An 11,580-nucleotide genomic window follows, 5' to 3' on the forward strand; every position below is an offset into this window, starting at 1 on the left:
CATACGACAAAAACATTATCAACGTGTGGACATTGTAGTGTAGGATGCATTGTATACTTCATGAATTTCAATATAAAGATATCGACACAAAAAAGTCCCTGCCTGTTTCGTTTTTTTTATTCTTAAATCAAATACAAATCTACCCGACGACTGCTCAATATCGGCAGAAGACAATCAGTTATCGAACTTTATTTGACACTATATCATAGTTTAGTACAGGAGTAATATTAGAGATTAAAATAAAAAGGTAACCAGAAATGCCTTGTTATATATAATGCCATAAAACAGATCATAGTGTGCCATTAAAATGATATCAAAGTTACGGTAAATCTCAATACCACGGTGAGAATTAAAAACAAACAAATGTACATTTTTCTCTTTGGGTAATGTTTTATTATCTCACAGACATGCTATAACTTTTCCTCCATCACTTTTCTCAAGAGCACTGAATGTTTAATTTGAGGCTTCTCGCCAATCTCAATCAGAAATCTTTAATTGTTTCCCATATCGCCAGCTTCTATACAATCTATAAAGCCAAACATGTCCTTCCCTCTCCCTCCCTTTCACATTGCTGCTGAAATGTAGAAACAGAAGAGAGGAGGCCCAGGCTGTTATAATGACACTCCTTCAACTCACCTCTTGGGAACACTTCCTGGACATCTGAGGGAGTTTTGAACACGAAAATAAACCCGTTTTCTTCCAGCTAACTATGTGAAAACAGTCTATCTTTCAGCTAAAACCGTTTCCCTTGAGCTGGATGGAAATCTCCTTTTAGCATTTACTTTGGTTCCAGTTCTATTTCTCATCGTTTCCCTCGTAACATATGGCTTCCTGCAATGCTATCTGCGGCAGCCAGGGCTGAGCTATATTCTGCTTTGGCCTTAGTGTAGTGCGCCCTGATTGTATCATTTGGAGTGTTTATAACTCAGTGCAGGCCCATAAAATTATCACCTTTAGTTATAGGCTACTTGGCTCTGAGGCCGCAGATCGCAAAACAGTAGGCATGTTGATTTGGAAACCCAGTACCTGTGGCAGATGGAGGTAACAAGCATCAGAATTATGCAATCAGTTTGACACCCCTCCCCCCCCTCCTTGTACTCTCCTGCGTTACATAGCTATAAATAAGAGCAGCGAGGTGGAATGCTGATGGGACAGGCGTCTTCAGTTGCTGTGCAGCTCACTTGTCAATTATTTGTGACCCGGGGATGAAACTTTGTGTATTTATGTACTTGAGCGTGTGATGGAGGGGTGATATGGACCAGACACCCAACAACCTCCTGAACTCCCTGTCACCTGATCACATGATTGCAGAATCACACACTGAATTGGTCATGCTTTGAAAAGTCACTTCCAAAAGTAACTTCCATGTCATGCATGCAGTTACTCCAAATAAGTACAGCATATTTTTACACTAGACATGTAATTACTTTGTTGTGCTTTTCTATTTCACATAAATATTGTTGTGAAATCTCTAATTTTCTTTATGGAAAAGTCTGGATTTTTTTCAGTAGCTTCCATGTCATGCAATGCAGTGACTCCAAATAAATGTTGCATTGTAAAACAACTATGGACAATTAGGACCAGGGGTTTTGGGTCACAGCTTTCAGTATAGTATCGTAAGACGATACTTTAAAGTAAAGGATGTAAAAAATATGCAAAAAAACTACATGGAATAGTCTGTTAAAAAAATCTGAAAAAACCATAGGCCTATAGCAGTGTATGTTGAGAATTTCAGAAAAATTACATAGTAAAGAGTTGGGAATCATACAACAAAATATAATATAATATTGTCCATCAATAAAAGTAAATAATCCTTAGTAGATAAGGAATGTATTTCCCATATGGTAAAGCGGTTAGGACTCCTGGCGACCCGGGTTCAACTCGGTTTTGGAACAGGTGTTATGTGTTATGTTTTCCCAAAAAGAGCAAGTACATCTATAGTATTTCTAAAATGTCACAAATATATATATATATATATATATATATATAGTGTTTCAATAATCAGAAAAAATTACATAGTATAGTATGTTGGAAATATGCAAAAAAAACATTTCAGAAAAAACAACACAGTGTAGTATGCCGAAAATATCACACAACTTCAGAAACAACAACCTAAGTATGTTGGAAAAGGTCATAATGCAGTATGTTTAAAATATTTGAAAAAACAACATAGTAGGCTATAGTATGATAACAGTTGACTTTGGGAATAAGTATTGGTACATCTTTACCAGCGTTGTTGTTATCTCCAGACAGCTGATGTGGTGTGTCAAGAGGTAAGGCTGTCAAATCAAACTGATTTGTGGGCATCCCAGTTTCCTGTTACCGGCTGAAATACAAAACGAGTTGCTGTGAACTTGTCAGCAATCCTGGGTAATTTATTGCCCTGCAGTGTAGCCTCTGAACCAGGGCCCAGCATACAGATGCCTCCGGTATAATGTTTCTTAGTGGTTCTCCAGATTAGTTTGTACATAACTATGAGATTACCGGGAATGTTATGAGAAAGCAGGGAGGGGTACAAGAGATGTGTTTCTTTTAAACCTTCTATGTTATTTTCTCATAAAATGCAAAGCACTGCAAACTATCTATTGTTATCAAAAGCATGTTCATCTAATTGGCTGTAGGTATGTAAACATAGCATTACATTCAGATTGTCCCTTTCAAAAGATAATACTATAAAATGTTAAATGTTATAGTAAAAACGGGAGATGCACACAATCCTTTAATAACTTTAAAACAGGGTTTCATTTTTCAAGATGGCTGTCATCAGCAGAAGAGGTAAATCCTCTTCCAATCTGTCTTGTTTGCTTTCTCTCAGACAAAATCACAATTTCGTCCCCATTTGTTGTTATTTTTATTGAAAACACACACACATACTCATTGGTTTGCCGTGTGATAGGCAGCTGTGTCTGGTTGCCGGGGTTGTCCACTGCTGGAGATGTCACTGGATCCTCGGACTCAGCCGTCAGCAGAGTCGCTCTGCAGATGATTGACAGCTCATGTGCTGAAACCCTTCATAGACAAAGTTGCCAATTATCTCTCATAACCTTGCCTCTGTGATTATAGTTTGACATAACGACACAAGTATATCAATATTAGCTTTCAGAATGTAGCACTATGTGGGCAGTATAAAGAGGAACTATAATACAAAAAATCCAACATGTCATACAAAACGAGTGCAATTCAAATTTGAATTGTTGGGTATTTAGATATAAGTAAGTGTCATATTGTTAATTCTTCTGATTTCTACTTGTTTTTTAAATGGCCATCCTCAGGTAACTCTCGTTTGTATCATCTCCTGTAGTGTAAAGTAATTGTTGATTTATTCCATTCACACAATTGACTGCTCAGTTTAAGTTCCCAGAGAACTTAAAGGTCCCCTATAATACTATTTTGCAACAATATATTTTACTTCTCAGATATATACATATATGTCTCTGAAGAGTTCGACTTGGAATCCCAAAAAGATCATGCATTGTAGCATCCCATAAACCCCTCTGTTTCAACCCTGTTTCAAAAGTGCTGATTCTGTGTCTGTAGCTTTAAATGCTAATGAACTGCTGCTGGCCACGCCTCTCTGCCAGATGATTGGTTTAAAAAAAACGCAATGGTGCTCTAGGAGGAGATTCAGGTGATAAGGTGGGCGGGCTGTGTATCTTTTAACACAGAAGGGACACATATTTATGTATAAAAGACATGAAAAAGTAGTTTTGCATAATAGGTGACCTTTAAAAAAAAAGAAGATATAAACTTATAGAGATTCAGCACTTTATCAGATTTATTTTCAGTTTGTCAAGCATAGATTGTGTCAAAAACAGTGACAACCACAGATCATCACTGCTGTGAATGTTGCTACTAATCAATACAGCAAGTTCAAATGATTCATTGTCATTGGCCTTTGTTCAGCACGACCTGTGAGACTCCCACCCTGTCATTGTTACATTTCACCAAAAAAATCACTTTGATAAATTCATGAACCACACAGATTCTGTGGACAGATATCACTTCATAGGCAGCATCGTAAAACTGTTTCTTTTTAAACCCCTTTTTGTCAAAAATAAAATAAAAAAATCATATATACAGGAACAAAATAAACACTCATCACCCGTAGGACGCTACTTTTGTCCGAACATAATAAATAAAAGTTGAAAAAGGGGAGAGAAATATGAATCTTAACAGGGTGGATGCGCCCAAAACAACTCTCACACACAAGATCAAAAGATATATAGATGTATATGTATGTATCCATATATATTCTGTATATATGCTTCTCTACACAAAAGCAAGTTTACTCTCTCTATGAGTAAATACATTCTACTCTACAATCACTATAACGACAGTGTACATTCCCAACCAAAATGCTTTGATCGTTTATCAGGAGGATTTTGGACTTATCAGCAGACCATGACCAAATATGCAACAACATGCTAAATGTGACTGCAATAATGTGTGTCTGTGCGTGCGTATGGGTGTGAAATAACTTCCCATCCTCCTCCAGTTGATGTGCTAGCCAGACGAACACACACACTCACAAACCCCCCCCCCCCGCGACACACATGCACACACACCAGGAGAAAATGATGCGTTCAGCAGTTAGTCTGGTTCGCTTTGCCTCGGCAGTTGAAACGTGATCCTGGATCTATTTCTGCTGAGAGTTCATTTGATGGACCTGCTGGCTCTTTCTGCTCTTCTTCCTCTGCTTTCAGACACATTTAGCATGTCTCCTAGCGTCTCTGTGCTAATGCGAGACACTTTTCTCCTTCATTTACCACCTGGTATTTGTTAACTGTCTATGGTGAGTATCACCTCCCGTACTGTATGGTTTCTAACTTCTGAGACAGCAAGAATATCAGATTTTTGCAACAAAGCCTTCAGAGTCTTTGGTGTCTGGATGAAGACATCCCGCAGAACAATACAGAACCTGTTAACAGACAGCCTCTTTGCATTATTCCCGATCCTGACCTTTAATCCTGGCAGAGGGATGAAGAGTAGCCTGAGGGAAATCGTGCGACTGGCAGCAAAAAGCACTCTAACTACTGAACATATTGCAGCATCTAAACGCGCAAAGCAACTGCATTTGGTGCCAAAATAACTTTTCTTTCCTCCCTTTTGTCCCCTGTCAGCAAAGTTGATGTTGTCCACGGGTAACTGCTGGTTCTCCAAAAAGCTAAAGTAACATCCATTATATACAGTGCTACAGACAGCCTGTCATAAAGCACCAAGAAAACAAATAGGGGAGATGTATTTTCTCAGCTATACATGGCTCAAATCCTAAAGTACAAACAAGGCCTAACCACTTGTACAATTCTCACTACATACAATCTTATGTGTGATATTCAAACCATGAAGCAAAGAATGTCTCGGCTGTTATTGTCAGTGAATGATGAAATATTTACATATATGATTACTTCTGTGTCTATTTGCATAAACGTGTGTGTCAGGTGGCCCTGAGAACAATGTGTGTGTGTTTTGTGCTTAGAAGATGTACAGGTGTAATCACACGCCTAGAGAGAGGCTGTGTATGTCAAAGTGTAGATGCAGGGAGATGCGTTTACAATGGCTACCATGTTTTCCTGTTTCATAGTGATCTCTGAGACCTTTCATGGGAACAATGGAGAGGGATGAACATCCATCAGAGAACTCACAGGGACCGGGAGCAGGACAAACAAGCATTACTCTCTAGAAAAGTGATCCACATGGACACAACTGTCCAAATCTTCAAACAGGGCTTCTGGGAAAACACTGAAAAAGCGTCACACCTTCATGATGGTGCAACAGCAGATCTAAACTATCTGAATATTTTTCGTACACTAAATAAATCTGTCTTCATGTGAACTTTGTATCTTTGTACCTCATCTTCTACATCATCACCAAATATATGCTTCTAAAGAATAAGAACATTTAATAATTATTTCGTTTTTCCCTGCAGTAATCCGGTGCATACCACAAACATTGTGGTTAATTATAAATATAAATGTAAGTCAATCCAGGCTCTGGGTAGTGGTAAAAAGTTATTTTTCCTCACGTATTACTGTAAAGCCTATAACAAGAAACACAAATCTGGCTAAGGAAACAACTCCCCAACCTCTACAGACGCCTGCGCCATTTTTAGACTAAGCGTGTTTCCCTGAGCTCTCACTCTGCCTCCTTCCCTGTGAGCGGTTGTCCGGCCAACAGACCAAGAGGACAGGTCAGTAGTCAGGGTGACTCCTCCAGCGTGTCTGTTCAGTCACAGGGGAAATGAAAAGGTTGCTCACTGAGGTATGAATATCTGCCTTATTAATGTGGGCCATCTGGACAGAGAGGACAGAGAGACAGAGAGACAGAGAGAGGGGAGAGGGGAAATAAGCAGACATTCTTAGCCGATAGAGAGGCTCTGTTTCAACACAGTTATTCACCTCAACGTGAATTCCACACAAGGATGAAAACGGCAAAGCAGTGCCTCTCTCAGATGAGATGAGAGGGCTGGATGTGCTCTGTGATTTGGTGGGAAATGCTTGGAATAGCTAAACAAATTTGTCGTGCGGTGCAGAGGCAACCATGGATGTGGACTCTGTCTGTAACAGACACACTGTGGATAAATCCAAGTGTTTATGTCGAGTGACCAGCTGCCCCTACGTAAATGGCCGAGATTCTTTTCAGTTTATTTTCTAAAAACGGCATGCTAACAAATTTCTTCATATAGGTAGTGGAATTTACTGACTACTCGACTCGACTACTTTCTTTACCTTCAAACAACTGTATTGATTCAAGTATCTCGCCAAAATGAACAGTTAACAAGATTACATTTGATAACATCGTGATAACGTTGCTCCCCGATTCCAATTTTTTGTGAATTGAGTAAAGTCATTCACTGCAACCTTTGACGGCGGCTAACAGCTAATGTTTACAAGCTCTGATTTCAACACAGATGTTCTGTCCATGATGCTGAATGGCTGAACCATAACCAGGTTTAAGGAACCGATAAGCAGACATTTACATCCTGACTCTCATTGTATTCCATATTCAGTAAAACTAAAGAATTCTCTTGACTGTCAGCTCAGTGGTGTCACAAAATATAACTCTAATTTGACTCAAAAGTCTTGAAAACAATGGGCTTTGAGGTGTGAGGACGTCTATCACCGCATTCTCAGACGTCATTTTAGTTTGATCAAAGCTGAAGCAAACACAGGAGATCAAACAGGTGCCCAGATCAAGGCGAGCGTGAGGGGAATCAAAGCCTTTTGATTCACATTCTGGTCGATTTTGTCTCTGCTGACTGACACCATGTCTCTATTGAAGGCTAAAAATAAAATAAAACTGATGAAGAGCTTTTAGAAGCGCCACAGATATTTGCAAAGAATCCCACACAGCACTGAGTGAGTACTTTGTGTATGGTGCTTTCTGACTGATTACAGCCCAAAGTTAGACCCAACATAATTAAGCGTTAAGCACTTTAGAGTTTAATGGAACACCTCATCTCTCACTCTAACAACAACCTACGCAAATAAAACTTGCAATCTATGCTATAGCATTCTCAACGGACTAGGGCTACATAGTCAAACACAATATTCATGAATTTTTAAGACTACAAAATGACAAACCAAACTTCACCCCCCAAATCTCTCTGTAACAGTTCATCAACATGGAGACTGGCCTTAACAAGCTGACTGTGTTAGGGGTTTTGAATCCTTTAAGAATCCAACTTCTGTCTCGAATACAGGTAAATACAAGTTTTGTATTTTTCTAATATCGTGCTAAAAATGTTCAGAAGATGTTGCCTAACAGAGACGTAATGCAGTGTGTTTGCTTGATTGACAGGTGTCTCAGCCACTGTGATTGAAACCAGGCATGCACCATTCCGGCTTTTCTTTTTCAATACTAATCTTGAATTCTGATAGTATGGGTTTATACTTCATGTTTAATGAGTAAATCTCACTCTGTGGAACTTATTAGAAGGCCAGAGACTGCTGTGGTTGACTGATCAGACATGTTGGGTTTTTTAGGTTTCAGTGAAAAGAAACCAAACGTAAACTCCCTCCTTCTAAGTGCCGACAGCTGACATAACCAACCCATGAAATATACTTATTCCCAGGCAGGAACACATCAATCGAATTTAAAGCTCCACTTTTAAGGCCTTTTTCTGAGCTATACCTTTAATTAGTTAGCCAGTTGTGAGATGACATTTTTTAAGACACGCCCTTTGACCAGGCTGTATCTGCCACCAGCGGCATCATGTCCCTACAGGAAAATAGGCTGGAGGGAAGGGTGTGTGTGAATGTGTGTGTTGGCAGAAAGAAGGAACAGCAATGCGTGAGTGAGCTGTGCTTTTGGTCCCTAAGGCGAGCGGGACAGAGTGTTGATGGGTGTTATGGAGGATGTATACACATACTATACACATACAGTACTGTATTTGTAACAACAGTATTCCCTGCCAGCAGTGAGACTTTAGAAAATGTGCTTCTTGACAGGAAAGTGTGTGTGCCTGGGTGTGCACAGGTGTGATTAGGTGATGAGTGTGTTCAGTAATAGAGGGCACCTCTGGTCCGGGCCACGTAAACAGACCTCGGAGGGCAGCAGAGAGCGTGCTCAGAAAGGCTCAGAAAGACATCAAAGATAGAGGGGAAGTAAGGAGAGGAAGGAAAGGAAAGAAGGAAGCATACATATTCTAACAGCACAGGGTTAATAGGAATACCAAAGATAATATTGCATCTCCTAGAACTAGCTTCAATTGCTCAGTGTATATAAAATTGGAAGAAAGCTATACTGTGATATTACAGTTACATCTCACGTTATAATTCTAAAATAATTTATACCAACAATAGTTATATTTTATAGAATATTTACATAAATACATCCTCATATAGTAATATTATTGTCAACACATTGTTATAGAAACATACACCATACATATATGTGTATATAGTCATGTTATAGCCACACGTACACACACATACAATGAATATACAATCAGAATGAGCTATTGCAATGCTGTGTTGGGTAAAACTCCATCGGACATTCACATCTTCTCAAGTCAGTAAGCTTGGAGAGGAGTTCTGGTGTATTGCTATAAGAAAGAAGTTCAGCCCAGCCTCGCACAGCTGAACGTTCCTCGTACAATCCGAGTATTGCTTTGTGTAAAGTTTCTCTCCTCTGAAGTGATCATCTGGTTGGAGAATAGAGAATACAGAAAGTGGAGCGTTGAGCCTCTCGGTCAGTAGGTGAGATTTTACACTCTGCTGCTGACAGAACGGTTTTTTTTTTTCCGGCGGACTGATCAAACAGAAACAGTTTGAGATCTGTGAGCCCATCACCTGCATCAAAAGGCTTAGAGAAGGACATAAAGATAGGCGTCCTGCATGTACAGACAGGTCAGTGTGAAGAGAGTTTCCAACAACCTTCTGCCACTAGAAGTCAGAGAAGAGATCCTGGGGACCCAGATGAATGATAAAAGGAGCGAGGGTCCGCGGCTGGTAGAAGGGATTGTCAATGAAAAGACCACCTGCAGTGAGAAGAAGAACAGGGACAGAAGGATTACTATTCATGTTCATACATATAGAGATTCGTAAAAGGCAATGAAGGATCAAAAGGCAATTCCATAGGGAGAAAGACATCTAATCATGTTTTTTTCTAGGACAAGGTTACTTCAAGGGTACTTCAGCAGTTCTTGGAAATGTTTCTAAAAAATAAATCATCACCTGGGTGACAGAAAAGTTCAACATTCTGGGAAATACATTTTGTTATCAAGAGTTCAAAGTAAAGATCAGATAACAGAAGTCTTATATCTATCAGTACATTCGAAGCTGAATCCATGAGACAGGGAGTGTATCTAATATAAATATCTTGATTTCAGAAATACAAATACATTCAAACTTGTACAGAAGAATGACAACAAAATAATCAAAATGACTGAAAACAATTAAAAATATGTAAAACAACTCAATGGAGCTCAACCAACCATTGGACAAGATACTGGGTCCTCTCAACGAATGGCTGCGCATCATATCTGTAACCATGGAGATGTTGTCAGGTGATGGTTGGATGACTGAGGAAGGTGAAGAGCTAGCAAAACTCTGTCCTGACTGAAGCTGACCTTTGACTAGCACTTCATTTTTTATTCTGTTTTAAGTGAACTTCTCTTTAAATGTTTTATACATTACTTGTGATATTAATCCATGTTCTTAAAATGGCTTCAGCAGCTTAGTTTGTGCTTATCTTTATTTAAAGGTTAAGCAAAGACGTGCAAAAACAACAAACACAGCAATGGCACTGATATAATGAAACAACATACAACACACTGACAGAGAGAAATGAATTCATGTGGGTCCCAAAGTTTCTGTTTGTGGTTGACATGCATTATCAACAGCTCTATGACGCCTGATAACAAGCACATAGGGAGAATAAGTGATATAGATGTAGTCTTTGTTGAGCTAAAATATGTTGTCTTTCTCAAACTGCAAAAAGCTCTGCATTCACTCCAGTTGATAACTCCGATAGCTGTGGGAAATCCGGCAGATATTAATCCATGGGATCGTGCCGATGCAGGTAATGGGATCGTGCCGATGAATCCACGATGCAGGATCCCACAAAAGCTTTCTAAATTCAATCGTTGTCTCCTTGCCCTTCCCTCTGAATATCTATAAACCGAGGGTCAAAAGGATGTAACGAGATGCTCTGAGGTACGCGGAAATATTGAAATTCAATCCCTGCGCTGTATGAGAGTGGAATATTAAAGATTGATGTAAGTTTAGGTCACAGTATCGTAGGCAGGTTGAAAGAGTGAGTAAATCATTTCAGATCACTGCTGGAAAAATAATCCCAAAATGTCCAAATCTAACCAAAACTAAAAGTGCATCAAATTGTGCTGTAAAGAAATGTATACACCAGACAGTGTTCAGCTTTGTGTAGGAGATACACTTTATTCTTTTTCAAAATTATTATTTATTTATTCCTTCACAAAGCTTATTATTTTCTTTGTAGGGAGACAATGTGTGTTGTGTGTATCGTATTGCAAAGGCTATCCTGTCCCTGGCAAAGAACACAATAACAAAAGGCTAAAATATATAATTTAGACTCAAAGTACGAGGTCACAATTCACAGTAAAATCCTTCAACTTTTTGTTTATCTCTTAAGAATTCAAACCTGCATTATTTTCCACATTCATAAAAGTTTCTGGAAACAGTAAGAAAATGAAATGAACATTTAGCTCAGGTCCTCTCCCGTCATTGTAGAAAAAAGTTTCGCTTCAGGAAAAAAGCAGGTTTTGGGAGAAGCGTTTGGTGTGTGTATGACTAAGCGTTTGGTGTGTGTGTTTTGGTGTGTGTGCGTGTGTGTGTGTGTGTGTGTGTGTGTGTGTGTGTGTGTGTGTGTGTGTGTGTGTGTGTGTGTGTGTGTGTGTCTCCGGAGTTAAAAGAAGTGGTAGTGGGGGACGGGGTAGGTGGGCATTTTCACGACAGGCAACAGAAGCATTCTCTTTGGCAAACCTTGAGGGGGAGACATGAGAAGAGCTCTGCATGAGTCCAGGGTAACAAATAAACCAAAAGTGTCTGTTCCTTCTTCTACACTACACACTACACACTACGCTGCATCTAGGTCCAACCAACA

The 11,580-nt window shown here is 39.3% G+C and overlaps 1 protein-coding gene across 5 annotated transcripts in view; it reads right to left on the minus strand.

The window, feature by feature from the left end:
- Window positions 1–3,753: 3,753 nt before the first annotated feature.
- LOC104949344 (spermatid perinuclear RNA-binding protein-like) overlaps window positions 3,754–11,580 on the minus strand; it is a 12,894-nt gene continuing 5,067 nt past the window's right edge. For 3 of the 5 annotated variants that reach the window (XM_010777484.1, XM_010776771.1, XM_010776056.1), the window contains exons 6-7: window positions 9,935–9,982; window positions 3,754–9,478 (exon numbers count right to left, since the gene is read on the minus strand). In XM_010777484.1, the coding sequence (XP_010775786.1) occupies window positions 9,384–9,478; window positions 9,935–9,982 (143 nt within the window). In that variant the 3' untranslated portion in view covers window positions 3,754–9,383. The remainder of the gene's footprint in view (window positions 9,479–9,934; window positions 9,983–11,580) is intronic. The other 2 variants (XM_010778899.1, XM_010778191.1) reach the window with 1 other exon arrangement.

Source organism: Notothenia coriiceps, unplaced genomic scaffold (assembly GCF_000735185.1).
Source record: "Notothenia coriiceps isolate Sejong01 unplaced genomic scaffold, NC01 NC01_scaffold00000034, whole genome shotgun sequence".
NCBI classification, from domain to species: domain Eukaryota; kingdom Metazoa; phylum Chordata; class Actinopteri; order Perciformes; family Nototheniidae; genus Notothenia; species Notothenia coriiceps.